Source organism: Lytechinus variegatus, chromosome 18 (genome assembly GCF_018143015.1).
Source record: "Lytechinus variegatus isolate NC3 chromosome 18, Lvar_3.0, whole genome shotgun sequence".
In the NCBI taxonomy this organism is placed as follows: Eukaryota; Metazoa; Echinodermata; class Echinoidea; order Temnopleuroida; family Toxopneustidae; genus Lytechinus; species Lytechinus variegatus.
In genome coordinates, this window is record NC_054757.1 from 3,189,569 (window position 1) to 3,207,300 (window position 17,732).

General features: G+C 35.7%; 1 protein-coding gene across 1 annotated transcript in view; it reads right to left on the minus strand.

Moving 5' to 3' along the window:
* Window positions 1–1,660: 1,660 nt before the first annotated feature.
* The window catches only part of LOC121431777, a 55,090-nt gene continuing 39,018 nt past the window's right edge, over window positions 1,661–17,732 (minus strand). Inside the window, exons 9-17 of the mRNA XM_041629478.1 lie at window positions 17,566–17,676; window positions 16,251–16,393; window positions 12,500–12,587; window positions 9,949–10,153; window positions 8,595–8,770; window positions 6,593–6,752; window positions 4,752–4,870; window positions 2,581–2,885; window positions 1,661–1,938 (exon numbers count right to left, since the gene is read on the minus strand). Of these exons, the coding sequence (XP_041485412.1) occupies window positions 1,908–1,938; window positions 2,581–2,885; window positions 4,752–4,870; window positions 6,593–6,752; window positions 8,595–8,770; window positions 9,949–10,153; window positions 12,500–12,587; window positions 16,251–16,393; window positions 17,566–17,676 (1,338 nt within the window). The 3' untranslated portion in view covers window positions 1,661–1,907. The remainder of the gene's footprint in view (window positions 1,939–2,580; window positions 2,886–4,751; window positions 4,871–6,592; window positions 6,753–8,594; window positions 8,771–9,948; window positions 10,154–12,499; window positions 12,588–16,250; window positions 16,394–17,565; window positions 17,677–17,732) is intronic.

The window sequence follows — 17,732 nt, forward strand, 5'->3', positions numbered from 1 at the left end:
CTTTTGTATACACTGCCCCATGTAATAGTTTGTACTGAAACTCCCTTTGTTTACTACATATCAAAGCATTTTTCAATCTTGTAAAGGTTTCTTTCAACTCCCCTATTCCAAGATCATATTCACAATGTCCATCAAAAACTTTTAATGTGTCATGTTACTGAAATGTTACGGAAATGTTACTGTCATGTTACGGAATTTTTTTTTTGTTTTGAATAATATTTTATTTTCTTCCTCTTTCAAATCAATAAGTTTACAATCACAATTCATATAAATAAAGATTCTTTGCATGTATACAATCAATAAACAATCAAACAAATAAATATATCAATATCAATGAGATTACAAATGATTACAAATGAAATTAAACTGCCAAATTTCTCTTCTATAACAATGTGAAAAAAACCCATATCAAACGACAAAATAACAAAGAAGAAAAAAACTTTGTAAAGGATGACTTTTTTCCTGAATAGAATAGAAATAATCTCTTATGCACATAATAATTGTAGAAGAAATAAATTTTAAAAGGGATAAAAGATTATTTCAAAGGTTAATTAGAGGAAGATTATTATCATAAAACATCCCTACACACTCACCTAAACCCCCATACCCCCTCCCCCTCATCTCTCTCCCCAAACACTCACACAAGCTCGCTTCAACTCACCATCACCCACAGCCCCCCCCTTCCCCGTCACAGAACTCACACGCACATCTACACAGTATACACCCACACACGATGCATCCTGCTCTGGTACAGCTATCTGTATTTGAACAAATAAACAACACAAACAACATGAAGCAACCAATACATCCATGGTATTAAGAAAGGTGTGCATTGATTTGTTCCCATTTCCTCAAGTGCATCCCCAGCTTCCCTTTTTTAAACGCTATTTGATATTCCGTATCTCTATACTCTTTAACCAAATGTGTCACTTTCTGTACGGTTGGCAATATATGCCTGCTTTCTTGAACTAAAAATAATATACTTGATTAAGAATATAATACAGTTTATTACTGCCAAGAAGTGAGATAGCGCCATCTCTTGTTCAAACTTGTACGGGCTTAAAATTGACCAGGGGCAGTATTTTGTTATGAAAAAACATGTACAAGATGAGACCCGGCGAAGGCATACGATTTTTCGACCTTCCGAATTTGACTCTCTTTCAATACTCTAATTGATTGATTCTGTGTATTTTTGGATCGATGGATGTTTAACAGAACCCTGCAGAATGACTAGAATTATAGATCATCAAACTAAATTTACTTAGTGAGGTTTCATCTTTGAAGTTTTGACATTTGTTGTGCCATGGGACGTTTGTGAATGTTGATCGCGCAAACTAGGGATTGGAACAATGGAGGGTACCAACGGAAGCGTGTGAAAGTGTCTGATACGAAGCATGAAAGTCTGGGTTTAAAGTGCACCTACAGGTCTAAAAATTGGTAAATTTAGGCAAATCACCTTTTAACTCTACAAATAATGGTTTAAAAGTACTAATATTAGGACCAGAGAAAAAGACCACCAAATAAAGAAGTTGCAGCCAAAACTGCGATTTTGGGGGGTTTTGGCGGCCATTTTGGATTTTTGCCCGGCACACTTTTTTCTCGGACCCAAGACAAAAAATATCGTCATTTCATGTTGAGATACATTACAAGGAATAAATAAAAACTGTTGTCACATAAAAATGACCAAAAAAGTATTTTTGACCCACGTATAGCCCACTCCTAATAATATGCAAAAAACATGCACCAACTAACTCCTATTTCCCTTACTTGCAAATGAGAACAAAATTTCCAAATTTGGCAGTTAATTGACCTTTGGTAATTAAACATACATAAATTAAATTAATCATCATATAAACAGCAAGGGTGCCACTGTGAAGTCACTCTCCCATGGAACATGCCGTCAATTCCTATTCATCTGCTTTTTCTTCATGCTCCTTCCTAAATAAAGTGCAAAACAAAGAAACAAAGGGGGTAGAAGACCAATCACACAAACATCGAGTTGGATAATCTGTATTATACCTAACATATTAAGAGCAGGGTTGACAGGTAGTACAGGAGTGGGAAATACTACATGGTATATGATATTTAGGAAAATCATCATGACAAGAGTTCACAAAAACATGACAATTACATCATTCTACCCCAATTTTTTTTTTTACAATACAATGACACTTTGATATCACTGAAATTAAAGATCTTAGTTGTTCTAATCTTTTTGGGCCATCCTTTATGATGAACTTAAACTTACTCTTCACTGTCTGATTGCTAAAATATCGAGATTATTCCAGTTCTACAATGTAGCATTACGGCATGTCCCAGAAAAATAGCAATAAAGACATCAATTTTTACTTCTAAAATCTTGATTAAATAAAATTGTTATGCAGTTTGAAGTACATTACATGTTGAAACTAATTGGCAACTTGAAAAGCAAAAGTACTAGCTTACTTTACTCTCTTATCCTCATACTGCATTTTTTCGGTAAATATACTAGTTATGCGCATTAGATAGTTAGAAAATAATAATGACTTTTCATAAATGTTTGGCTTTCAAATGCTAAGATTTGCTGAACTACAGACGAACCTTGAAAGAAATGACAGAAGCTCTCGAGCTGAGGCACCCATAGGAGGACCTGATTTGATGCTGTACACCCCTTGCTGCAGATAATCCCACACAGCATGGCACTGCGGTTGGTAAGTTACGTCAAGGACAGACATTGCCTTAAAGCAGAAGTCCACTGCTTTCGTGAGGGTATTGAAACTCATTGATTTCCGCTCAACCATCACAAATGTTTGCACTGGATTTATCCGTGATCCAATGACGACGACAAATGGCTGTGGCCTACCGATCACTCCTGTTGTAGAGAAGCATTCCATGCCTGTTCCTTCCTACATTAAATATACGCAATGCGGAGAGAAAAATGTACTTACTTAAGACTAAAGAGGTCTCACAGGCCTAATTCATTCCCCATGGACTCATGTGTTAAATTGGCACTTTAAAAAATTCATAAAAAATAAGGATGAAATTCGGGGTTGAATGTTTACTACCAGTGGATAGGATTTATATCTGGCAATCCATATCTGACCAGAAAAGGGTCCCTCGACCGGCTCATTTCAAAAATAAATTGGCGTGTTTGAAGACACCGTCGGGGGGAGCAGATTCATCAACTCAAACAGCAAAATGGCCCTAATCCTTCCGCCAGTCAAAATATAGTCCAAAATTGGTGATATTTCTTCCCAATTAGGGAAAAGGAAGTTCAGTAATTACCAAAAATAAAAAATTAGTGTTAGATGTACAATCATATGCATACACTTTGTCAATCAGCCATATCAAAATAAAAAAAATAGCAATGGGTTGGCTCGAATGAATATCTATGGCCTACCACTAGTAATTAGGCCCGTGAGACCAAGAAAGTAACACATTCCAAGAGTCCCTGCAATTTAAAGTGATAGGCTAATATTGTGGAGCTTCAAGCTAAAAAATTGAGCTACTGAGTAGTGTTTAAATGGACAAATATACACCCTCGAATACAAAAGCTTGGAAAGTTACACTGCCAATGACAAGTTTTACATAAATAAACAATAAAATTCGGGGCTGGTTATATTAACCTAGGTGTAAAGACAGTAAGTCTATGGGAGGAAATGGGCAGTGAATCTGGTCAACTTAAGATTTTCAGCATGTGGAATCATGGGGCTCAGGTTTTTTTTTAAACTCCAGTAAATTAAATGTTAGCCACTATCTTTAAGAAGTACTGTTTAAATGGACAAAGTAGTGTTTAAATGGACAAATATACACCCTCGAATACAAAAGCTTGGAAAGTTACACTGCCAATGACAAGTTTTACATAAATAAATAATAAAACTTAGAGCTGGTTATATTAACCTAGGTGTAAAGACAGTAAGTCTATGGGAGGAAATGGGCAGTGAATCTGGTCAACTTACGATTTTCAGCATGTGGAATCATGGGGCTCAGGGTTTTTTTTAAACTCCAGTAAATTAAATGTTAGCCACTATCTTTAAGAAGTACTGTTTAAATGGACAAAGTAGTGTTTAAATGGACAAATATACACCCTCGAATACAAAAGCTTGGAAAGTTACACTGCCAATGACAAGTTTTACATAAATAAATAATAAAACTTAGAGCTGGTTATATTAACCTAGGTGTAAAGACAGTAAGTCTATGGGAGGAAATGGGCAGTGATCATATCACTCCTCATTATTGAGGCAAAACCATATGAGGTATTTTGCTGGGTTTGGAGAACTGCATTTAAGATTTCAAGTCCTCGCAAGATGTGCAGATTTGTATAGACATTCAAAAACCATGACATACACGCAGAATAGGTATTGAGTAGTCATTTTGTGAACTTAGTCATTTATTCTGTTGCACATATCTAGATATATTGTTTGCACTACAGAATCAAGATGTTTCATTTAGTATCAGGATTATTAGATAGAACAAATATAGTCAGATAGCTGCCCCAAACAGATTTCAATGTTGGGGTCAAAATTTTATTTGCCCACATAAAAAAAATTATTTTGCATTATTAGGTAAGCAACTTATCATTTTGATACTTTCATTGGCCTTGGTCAAGTGAGCATGTGCTAGAGTCAAGTCAGTGTTCTCAAAGATTGCCAACAGTAACGTTTTAATATTGTTCAAGATAATCAGAGCTTTTAACCTAAATTGGCAAAGTAATAAATATATAAATAAATGAATAAAAACTTCGAAAAAGTAAGGTGTTAATCAATCCTTACTGGTTGAAGATTGATGAAGGACTCCAGACTTTGCAGGACAGAACATTTTCCCCTCTTCCCTTGCGTTCTGCCAATCAGAATCACTGGGAGGGTACTAAATGCCAGATTCTCTTGTTGACCTGTATATATGAAAATACGGTTTGAGCGAAGAAGTGGCCAGTGAAGGAAAGGAAAACAAAAAAAAGGAAAGAAGGATGTAGGTGAGGATGAAATTTCAGCATTTTCAAACTAAATGTGTTTGCCTGCAAATGAGATTCAAGCTTACAAGTGGAATGGGTACAAGTATATAATTGAGAAATTATAAGGATTAAAGGTTAAGGGATTCACCAAGGTAACTTTGGTCAAAATTATGTATCACCCATTAATATACAACAAAATCATTTTATATTCAAAAGGCTTGTTGACCCCTGCCTGTGACCTTAAGCTTGGAACTGGAGGTGTCCTTCCAATCTCTGAAGAGCATCATCCCTCTTGGAGTGAGAATAGAAATTCAAGCAAACAAAGAAACCAAAAACTGAACATTGGGCTCAGAAAGGTCTTCAATGTCTGCTGTAACATTTGACCTTTAGGTAACCTTCAACTCCCACAACATCTACCATCCAAGATTGGTCACAAATGGGCATACATGGATCAAAAGTTATGAGCTGTAATACAAAACTTGCCCTAAAAACTAAACTTTAACCTATGCTCATGATCATCTTTCACCTTAAACGAGGTGATCCTATGTTTGGTAGAATGTGAAACAACTTTGCATATAACGGTGATGTGGAAGAGGTTCATCGTGGTGAAGGATTGAGTAGAAGAAATAACCAGTTGTCTCACGATGTAGATGTAGTGGAGCCGGACAATAGCTCCCGACGCTATATAACCCGTGCGCAGCAGCGTCTTTGCTCATTGCCTGACGAAGTCTAGCAGCTTGCAGACGAAACGTCGCTTTCCTACTACGTTTGCTACATCGTGAGACAACTGGTTATTTCTTCTACTCAATGTGAAACAACTTTGCATATAACCATGCTTCCCTCCAAGTTTGATTAAAGCCTTTGGCCCGTATTCTGAACTTGGGTTTATATAAAACCCTGGTTTAAAGTTGTGGTTTGATTATGGAGAGCCAATTGGAGCACAACTCCCCCACAATACACATTCAATTCATTAACTCATATGACACCCGATTTGTTCATAATTGTCTGGGAATGGTAACTGAAGTATTTTTCTTCATTATGAAAGCAAAATGAAACAAAATAATATACATAAGAAATAAACAATATAAACAGGTTTTTTTTATTTGCGGCTCCCCATAATTTTAGCACAGAGTTAGGCCGTGGTCTAAAAAGTTAAACCCGACTTCAGAATACGAGCCTTTGAGTACAAAGTTATTCAAGTTCTGTTACTGCAAGGATAAATACATACGTCCGCACTCCCATTTGAAATTCCTGCAATGCATTAGTGCTATACAATAAAGGTGAAAAATGCTGTGCGCAGTGTTCAGCTGGTAAGTAATGTTGAGAGTCAATTACCTCTCTTCAACGGCTTGCGCAACACGATAGTATAAATACCAGGGGTCTGTGTTAGTTCTAGATAAGAAATCATTACTTTGAATCGGTGTATGTTACTGTAGAACATCATTTGCTTGTTTCTATGAGCTCCATCAACTATTACAATTATGTTGGATAGGATTTGGTGTACGTAAGAACACTGATTTCACTATAAATTGGAAGCATTGTTATTCTTACACCTGAAGAGGAAATGTCCTCTTTCGCAGATTTAATGTCAATTGATGCAGTTTTGTTAAAGTCTTTGCACTGCTACTCTAAGCTTGAATCGTGTGTAAGACTAAAACTTACTCTGCGTCAATTTCTGGTTCACTCCGACCCCTAGGACCTTTCTATATCCAGGATGCACCTTCTCCGCAAATTCTAAGATTTGCCCACACAACTTTGGCCACATCTTGAACAGGGCACCAGGAGCTGCATCCTCTATTGTCAATTCAAAGTCTTGATCAATCTAAAAATGAAATAAGTATTTATAAACTGTATCACACATAATACAATTACCAGCATACAATGTTTTATACATTACTATGTCAATAAAATCATGCTAAATATTGTTCATTAAATAAAAACAAGTAGAATGCCTCTGGCTGTCTCACCTGCATCACGGTGAGACAACCTACTATAACTCGCACAAGATGTTCAGTGATACTTGGTTACTCTTCTTTCCACGTTTTATGAACTAGACCAATACACTTTAGAGATAGGATGGTAATTCAACAAATACCCCCAAGGTGGCCAAAGTTCATTGACGTCACATGACCTTTGACCTTGATCATGTGACCTGAAACTTGAACAGGATATTCAGTGATATTTGATTACTCTTATGTCCAAGTTTCAAAAGTCAGATCAATAAACTTGCAAGGTTATGATGGTAATTCAACAGATACCCCCATTATTGCCAAAGTTCATTGACCTTTGACCTTGGTCATGTGACCTAAAATGCGCGCAGGATGTTCAGTGATACTTGATTACTCTTATGTCCAAGTTTTATGAACTAGACCAACATACTTTTAAAGTTTTGATTGTAATTCAACAGATACCCCCAAATCGGCCAAAGTTCATTGACCCTAAATGACCTTTGACCTTGGTCACGTGACGTGAAACTTGCACAGGATGTTCAGTGATACTTGATTACTATTATGTCCAAGTTTCATGAATCAGATCCAAAAACTTTTAAAGTTTTGATTGTAATTCAACAGATACCCCAAATCGGCCAAAGTTCATTGACCCTAAATGACCTTTGACCTTGGTCATGTGACATGAAACTCATGCAGGATGTTTGGTGATACTTGATTAACCTAATGTCTAAGTTTAATGAATTAGGTCCATATATTTTCTAAGTTATGATGACATTTCAAATCTTAACCTCAGGTTAAGATTTTGATGTTGATTCCCCCAACATTCTTTGACCCTAAATGACATTTGACCTTGGTCATGTGACATGAAACTCTATTAGGATGTTCAGTAATACTTGATTAATCTTATGGCCAAGTTTCATGAACTAGGTCCATATACTTTCTAAGTTTATGATGTCATTTCAAAAACTTAACCTTAGGTTAAGATTTGATGTTGAAGCTGCCGCCACCGTCGGAAAAGCGGCGCCTATAGTCTCACTCTGCTATGCAGGTGAGACAAAAATGAAAACTCATCAATGTTTGTAACAAACACCCTAGGTCACATGCGCACATTGCATAAATCAAGTAAAGTATCTTGAGCTTTGACATTGACCTTTCCCTTTCTAATCATTTATTACATTATTTCAATATTGATCACTGTTGGATTAATTACCCACTGGAAAAACAATACTTAGTATTTGCAAAGCTGTCCATGTATGCATTAATACCTAGCGTTTCTTTCTATGTGATTTTATAGTGTAGCAAGCTAAATCACAGGAAAAGCATCATGATCAAACCTGTCCTTTACAAATCTATCAAAACAAAATATGTATAAATATACAATTTTCTACACTAATTTGTATCCATACTTTGGCAGCCATTTTGAAATAGAAAATGGCTGCCAGAATCAGAAAAAAAACATTGTCCCAGAAACATCAGGTCTTGCAATGTCAAAAAAACATAAAGCATTTGACATGAATATCAATTTGAATTTTTTGCTTCTGTGTGCTCGTCGCCGGAGCAGAATAAGTCTTGCACTATATTTTCAAGCAAGAAAGAAATTGATTAATATTGAAAATTCATAAACAAAAAAATGCTTTCTTCAAACAATCAAATTTAAAATGAATTTTTTCATCATGCAAATCCACTGCACTATTGTAATAATCAAGTTATTTTACCATTCCTGCATCCAGAAGCCGTGGGTATTTTTGAAGAATATCTGCTGTACTTGGTCTCGGGTTTCCTCTGATCCACTCGTATCTCCGTACCGCAGTTCGTCGCATTTTTTGAGCAATGACGTTTTCCGGTGATGAATTATGTTTCATCCAGAGGGTGTCTTCTTCGTGCTCTTCTTCTGCAACATTTATTGGTAATAAACATGAATCAAAGATTAAGAAGAGCAATATTCATTATTACACAAGTTATCTGACTATTTTATATAGAACTAATGGAATAAGAAGATAAATTGTACAAATTCTCGTTCAAACAATTCCCTTGTGCACAGTGTGTAATCAAACTAATTGCTGTATCTCAGATTCAAAATTAGTATCTGGTCATTCATAAACTGTACATACATCTGCAATAACTAATAGCAAGAGCGAGCACATAGGAAATTTCATGCTGCGTCATGAGTGAATTAATTTGGAGATAAATAAAGTTGTTAATTTTGAAAATTGCAAATTTGAGGGGAGGTGATCCTTGGATCACTATTGCTTATTTTTTTCATGGTCACTGTAAGTGATTTTTTCGTCTTAGTGGAGTTGAATTAGAGTGTTTATACTTCATTGTGATAATTTGTACTAGTCTTCTAAACCATTATTATGTATACTGTACACTGACTGACGGACAGACACACAAGCAGAATATACAACTGGGTAGGGAAGTGCCTAAAAAACATTGCATTAACGTCATTTTACGTGATTAAAATTTACCGCGCGAATTTTTTTTACCCCGCCGCTCGCTGACTTTTTACTTTCAAGTCTCGCACAACTTTTGAGACCAGACTTATGATGCAAGAGTACGTGGTTACGAAATTACGCAACATCATGTAAGTGCATGTTCGACCCAAAATTGTTCAAAAAAAGTGATTTCATGTACAAATCCAATGCAAATTGTGTATTCAGCCAAAATTAAAAAATGTATCATTATTTCGACTTTTACAGATTAAAATTAATTTATTTTTTCTTGTTTATGATCAGACATGTGCATCAATTTCCATCAAAAAAACAATAAAAACAAAAAGGAAAAAACAAAGAAATACATAAGAAATAAAAAACAATAAAATACATGAGGAAAAAAACTGCGATACCAATTTTTTTTTTATGTACCTTTGATTAGAATCCTATAAAGTCTGTGAAGAAAAATGAGCCATTTTGGGGCCATAATGAGTTAATTAGAGCAAATTATTTATTTTATTGCATAATTATGCATAAATTAGCATAATCGATTCATTAAAAAAATTTCATTGACCTATCTTCCCTGTTAAACTAAAGATCAAAAGGGGAGCTTTCTCTGTTTATTTTATGTACTAACCAGTGATAGTGTTCAGCATATCTTTACGACTCTGGATCTTTTCCTTTGGCGTCTGTTTCATCGATGTAGAGGCGAGTGCATTCAATTTTGAGCCCTTCTCAGACGGAGAAAAATTTGCATGCAACTTTACCCGCACATACCTTAGACGAGACTCCAAGTACCCAGTTGCTGGTCCATGTTTTGAGCCCTTGATGTACCATAACTCCTGTTTTATTATGAAAAAGAGAAAATAATGAAGATGAGCTAGCTATGGAACCCCAGCAATCTGATCATCATTTAACTGGGGCACAAGATAGCCATGTTTGTACAATCTCTACTTGGTGAGCTTGTTTGTTTGTGGTAATTCCCATAGGAACTCGGCAGGACAGCATTTTGCTGGTAAACGCCAAGCTAGCATATGACCAATTACCTTGGAAACATTTTATGTCTAGGTTTATCAGTCATAGTGGCTGACGTAATAGACGACAGATATCACTCTCGGGCCTTTTTATCAAAGTGGAGACAATGGCAGAGTTAGGATTCGAACTCACAACCTTGCGATTACGAGTCCAATGCTCTAACCACTGGACCACACCCTTCAACTGCTGGAACTCAGCGTGAAGGATTATTATGCACACATTGCAAACATAATCAATTAACCCTAAAAAGACTGGGGGGCTGATTCAGCCCCCCCCCTTCCACATTTTTCGCGATAAATTGAAAGTTTTTGACCACGTCACTCGCTGACTTTTTACTTTCAAGTCTCGCGCAACTTTTGAGACCAAAATTGAGACCCCCAGGTACGCGGTTCCGAAATTATGCAACATTTCGTAAGTGCATGCAAACCCAAAATTACTCAAAAACGTGAATTTGTATACAAATCCAATACAAATATGTATTTTAGCCAAAATTCATAAATGTATCATTATTTTTCCTTTCACTGCTTAAAAAATCAATTGATTTTATCTTGTTTATGGTCAAAATAAAGTCCCCGACAATTTCCATTGAAAAAACAATAAAAAACAAAAAGTCGAAAAACATAGAAATACATAAGAAATTTAGAAAACAATAGAATACATAAGAAAATGAATGTTTTTTCGAAATTTTTGAAACATAAATTTGATCTGGGGAGCGTTTCATGAAAGGACTTGTCAGACGTTTTATCCGACAAGTCCTGTTTTATCAGACAGTTACTATAGTAACAGTGCTTCTCAACCAATCAGAATCCAGGAAAGTTGTCAGATCTGACAACTTGTCGGACGAAAATATTGATGAAACGCCCCCCAGATGCCTTTCTAGAGTATGTGAAACAAAAATTAGCATTTTAGGGGCATTATTTTATTAATAAGAGCAAACTTATGATTTTACACATAAATTAGCATAATTAATGAGCAATGAGATATTTTGCAGAATTTGATATTACAGTTTTGTAGTTAATGCCATGGGTAACGCGCATGCCAATTTTTGTCGTGATCGCGCGATCGGTGGCCGAGATCACAAGGGGGGGCTGAAATAGCCCCCGTCTTCTTAGGCATCGAAATAGCCCAGTCTATTTAGGGTTAAGTTACTATTAAGTTACTGATGTGTTCAATCTTTGTTTAGCCCAACTGAAGGATGGTAAAAGTGTTAAAGGTCAAGTCCACCCCAGGAAAATGCTGACTTGAATAAATAGAGAAAAATCAAACTAGTGCTGAAAATTTCATCAATATCAGATGCAAAATAAGAAAGTTGTGACATTTTACAGTTTTGTTTATTTTTCACAAAACAAGTGATATGCACAACTAGGTGAGTCAGTCGATGATGTCCCTCACTGTTTCTTTTGTTTTTCTAATTTTGAATTATACAATATTTCATTTTTTATAGATTTTACATTAAGGACCAACTTGACTGAACCCTATAGTATTGATTAATGCTAATTCCACACGTTCAGGGAGGAATTGATTGTTGTATCACTTGACAATGAGGAGAAAATCAAAATATATTTCATATAATAAAACACAAGAGAAACAGTGAGTGGAGGACGTCATAGTCTCTTAATTTGCATACCAGCCTGGATGTGCATATAACTGTTTTGTGAAATTAGAGCGAAACTTTATAATAATGTCATAACTTTATTTTACATCCGATTTTGATGTAATTTTCAGTGTTATGCTTGTTGGATTTTCTCTTTTCATTTAAATCAACTCTTTGTTGGGGTGGACTTGTCCTTTAAGATCCCCCAAAAGAACAACAACAGCACATAGCCATAAGATACACATTGAACTTAAGTATGGATCCTATACCCTTAAGGGACAATTTATGAGTTTGATTGAAAGTTTAAAAAGTCATGGACAAAGAGCAATCACAATGCAAGTTATTTCCCCAATCTGTTGCTGGTTTTCAGAACACAATACAAAAAACGCAATTTGGAAATTTTTTGGCTAAAGGGCCTAATGTGGCTCTTCAGAACACCAGTGACAACTTGATCAGAGAAAAGTGATTTTCTTATATTTTTCATGATTAGAACAAACTTGAAGTAAACAATGAAAAGGAAGGAAAGATAATGTCAGTTAAATGGACCAGAGTAACTTACATGTCCTGTTATTCCATTGGGGTCCTTTAGAAAAGGCCACCTCTCTGTCAACTCCCTCGCCAAGGCCTCTTTAGCACATACTGATGGGCTGCAATAAAGGGATTGTATAGTTGTGGTAATGATTACACAAAACATGTGTGACAAAAATACTTAATTGCAGTAAAGAAACTTCACATTTGTAAAGACCACTGCACACCTTACGACCCGACCGGTCGCCGACTGGCTTGCGACTGGTTGAGGGGAGATGTGACGTCACAGCTCTTGTCAGCTTGAGCGTCACAGACCGGTCAGAGACAAGTCGCAAGGAAAATCAGAAGGATTTGACATGTCGAATCTTTATGACTGGATCGCAAGCTCAATCCAGCCTCAAGCCAATTAGACAGCAAGGTTTTTGCAATGTGTGCGGTGTTGAGGCTTATGACTGCATTGCGATTCATCTCCCCTCACTCAGTCGCAAGCCAGTCGCCTACCAGTCGGGTCGTAATGTGTGCAGTGGCCTTAAATCTCACTTGTAATTGGTATGAATGTACACATTAAGTGTGCAAATCTCCCTATGGGCAATTCCATGATTAGTTACGCTACACTTAATGAAAAACTTTACTCAACATTTTGCTCATACATGAATATGCTTTGATATTATTTTTCTGCTGTGGTACTGTCAGTTCTCTAGACTGGCACCTGTTTCACAACATCAAGCAAAATTGTGAGACGTTTCAGTGGGTAATAAACAGGAAGTAACTATGGTTAGTTACGTTACATAAAATGGACATGAAAAAAAAATACTTATCCTCAAAGTCTCCTCAACCTGTTTTCAACTGGTGTCTTGATCATTTGATATATTACTGATAAAAATTTTGAACTACAGCATCAAAAATATGGTTAGTTACGTTACATTTTGTTAAATCAAAATAAATTTGTCTTTATTCATATCTTTTTCAGATTTCGTATGCATATGGGGGGCTTATTTACTTTCATAACAGTAGGAGGCTGTTGGCATGGAAAAACTGCAGAATAAATTATGGTTTTTCATAAAACTGAGATTTAGTCACACTAGTCCCACATGCGGTATTTCATGTATGGTTCTGACTCTCCTAGAGGGTGCTGTTTAAGACGTAAAATTTAGAGTAGAAACGATTTTCCCCTTTGTTTCATGATTCATACCCATTCAAACCATTAAAGGCAAAGTTCACCCTGACATCAAGTTGGTTTTATTCAAAGCAGAACAATGAGAGAAACATATTGATGAAAGCCTGGCGAAAATTCACCAAAGAATAACAGAGTTTATGACGTTTCAAATTTTCAAATTTGTGAAGTCACTTGCGAGCAGCTCCCAATAATTCCATAAATTGCCATTTTTAATGGTTCATGATAACCGAAGGAGTATTTTTATACAGAAGCACGTATGAAGTATTTCTGATAATTCTGAGAAAATGATATTTTTATGGAATTTATTTCAGTCATGACTTTAATGGGGTGCTGCTTGCATGTGACGTCACAAATTTAAAATTTTGAAATCTCATAACTCCGTTATTTTTTGGTGGATTTTCGTAAAACTTTCAATGAAATGTTTATCTCATTGTTCTGTTTTTCTTAAAACCAACTTGATATCAGGGTAAACTTGTTTTTAAAATGTAATACAATTCGAGATTGAGCAATTAACATAATTTGTGATTTGTTTAATAATCCATGGAAATACCCTTATAGTCATGCTATGGTTGTTCACTGATGACTGAAAATTAGTTATGTAAATTGAATTTAAAGGTACATGTAAATGCCAGTTTTGGTAATGATATGAAAATGAGTTCGTACTGAATCCAATGAAATGTCCACCAAAGTGTCAGTTTGTATAAATAAAGAATACGTGCCAAAGGATTCTGGAAAAAATTGTTTAATTGTTGAGAAATTAGCAAATAAGCACAGGATTCGGGTCAAGCGTCGAACACGACATTCAAAGCAATAATAATACACTGTCCCATGTGCGCTTATCTGTGTTGGTGATCTTCAGTAGGAATATTTTTCAGCATAGATTTCAAGATTTCACAAAGTTCAGTTTATGTGACTGTACCAGATCTAGATCCTTGATATACTGACAATTAAACCTGGTTTTACAGACTTTCTCATTTTCTATTTTTCTCTCCCTTCATCTCTTAGATTTACCACTTTTTTATTTTGCTCTTTTTCATGTTTACTATGGTTTTTTCTTAATACACCCCCTTTCTCATACAGCATCAGTTTCTTTATTTGCTTTTACCCTTTTAGGCAATTTGCTTCCCTTCCATATATACAGTTTTTTTTTCTGTATAGTCTTCTGTTTTTCCCCTCACACCCAGCGGATTACAATATCAGTTACACCACTTGTATTTATATATTTTTCCTTTTTGGATATATTTATATAATTTTATACTTACCGATTTAATTTTACACTTACTTTCTTCTCTTAGTTTGTTTAATGCTCTAACATACATACTTATGTCTTTTGCACATTATCAGTTGTTCTCCATTCTTTCCCTTTTTTCCCCCACTCTTATGCACCAGTTTACCAGTTTATTATGCCTTTCTTTGTTACCTGTTTGACCCACCTCTCACTAATTCTCTTGCCATTCATCTCTTCCTCACACCCTCTATCACTGTTTTGTTCCAGATCCTGTTTGATGTTGCCTGCCTCATATCTTAATCCCTCTAGGCTTGAGGTCTTTCTTTGGCCTTACTTACAGTACACTAACTTCCCTTTGTGTCTGCATACTCCTTTTCTTTCATCCCCTTCATTAACCTGATTGGTCATCTCTTCTCACTAATGCCCCTTTTGTCTCCTTGTTTCTAGCGTTGCTGTTGAATGTCTGTGGTCTATATTATGGTTGTTCCTCTTTTAAAGGACAAGTCCACCCCAACAAAAACTTGATTTGAATAAAAAGAGAAAAATTCAACAAGCATAATACTGAAAATTTAATCAAAATCGGTTGTAAAATAAGAAAGTTATGGCATTTTAAAGTTTCGCTTATTTTCAACAAAATAGTTATATGAACGAGCCAGTTACATCCAAATGAGAGAGTTGATGACATCACTCACTCACTATTTCTTTTTTATTTTATTATATGAAATATTTTCATTTTCTCGTCATTGTCATGTGAAATGAAGTTTCATTTCTCCCTGAACACGTGGAATTCCTTTATTTTAACATTTTGTGTTTCAGGCAAGGAGATCCTAATCGTCAAATTCGTAAAAATTGAAATATTGTATAATTCAAACAATAAAAAACAAAAGAAATAGTGAGTGACATCATCGACTCTCTCATTTGGATGTAACCGGCTCGTTCATATAACTATTTTGTTGAAAATAAGCGAAACTTTGAAATGTCATAACTTTCTTATTTTACATCCGATTTTGATGAAATTTTCAGCGTTGTGCTTGTCTGATTTTTCTCTATTGATTCAAATCAACATTTTTCTGAGGTGGACTTGACCTTTAATATGTTTGTCATTTTGCCTCCGAAGAAGATTCTGCTAGGAGCGAAAGCTTAGGCCCCTTTTGACTCTCTACTTTCTCATGAAATCAGTGTTAACTGCAACTACTGGCATTACTCTTTAAGTATGTTTAGTATTATTTTCCAGTGTCTCAAGTGAGAATATTGCTGTTTTCCAAACATAAAGATAAAAACTTGAACTTCAATCTACCAAAACTATACTGGGGCTTCAAATCTTCCTTTTACGTGGTCCTCAATTGGCAAAGGATAGAATCTTCAAATCACACTTACTTGGGCCCGCACCTGTCCATGAGATGGGTGACAAGAGCTGGTACAAGAACACGCCTCACCCTTGGCGTAGCCATCTTGCATCTTTCCATCTCTCGGATTGCTTCAGCTCCTTGGAATGCTTTACTCAAGCAGCCGTCTATATCCTAAAATGATAAAAGTTATGCAATGTGTACTTAATAATACTGCACATATTTGGTCAGTTAACTGGCAGTTAGGGATTTATCTAGAGATCAATAATTAGTTATATAATGAATAAAGAAAATTCAAAGAAATGTTTTGGTTACTTACATGTATTTGGAGTCTTAACCCTATCCAGCACAGGGAAGGGGGGTCAACATTTTTCGCAATCAATCTGTAACGCGATAAGATCGCGCCACAATGTTTCATGATTTTTTTTCTTCAAGTCACAACTTTTAAGACCAAATTTCAGACGCCCAGGTACACAGTTCTGAAGTTAGGTAACATTTTGTAATGCATGTCAGATGCAAATTGCTAAAAAAAAATGTGATTTCATGTACACATCCAGTGCAAATTCTGTATATAGCCAAATTCATTACTGTTTTATTATTTTTACTTTTACTGATTAGAAGCAATTGATTTCATGACTGAAATTGTTGGATAACATAGAACACATTTCTGGTAAGGTGATCATTATATATAATGAAACCAAGATCATCAAATTTGGTGGACTTTTATTTCATGAAGAATAATTCACAGATTGTCTGTTTGTTTTTGACATATTTTGCATTCATTATGCATTAATGCCACAGAACACTTTTAATCACGCAACTCCGCAAAATGACAGCCCACAAGAGATCACCTATCTAACCCGGGGGGGGGGGGGGGGGGGGCGCTTCCATTGACGAGTGGATACCATGCGCGACCATGGGGTCTCAAACATTTCAATTTTGTTTTATCATGCCCGCAAATTTGACCCTAAACACGTAGCTTTCCTAGTGAAAAAGATAACCTTTTTTCATTTTTTTTTTTTTCGACACACTAATCACGTTACATACGTACCATGCCCTGTCTTGAAAAAGACATCCTTTTACGTGTTTTTTTGGTCGCGCATGGTATCCATTCGTCGATGTAAGTGGGCCCCCCCCCCCCTGGGCTATTTAAACTCAATGAAAGTTGATGATCTTAATTGGTAATATTCAAGAACAGAAGTTCTATCCAGCTAAGTGAAAGAGATCATTGTTGTTAAGTGCTAAGTCCCGAAAAATACTAATTTACTGTATCAACGATTCTGTTTTTTTCTTTTTTTTACCAGGGGCAGAGGCACGTGTTTACATTATTATATCAATTGCCTTACAAAGATGCGCTTTCTCTTCCCTGTCTCAAGCTCCAACAGTTTCTCTCCCATCCTCTTGGTTGGCAGCCGCTCTTCATCAGCTTGGAGCTGTTTAAGCCTCACTGATTCCACCTAAAAGGGAAAAAAAAACATATATACAGATTCCCTTATATTACTGTATATCAATG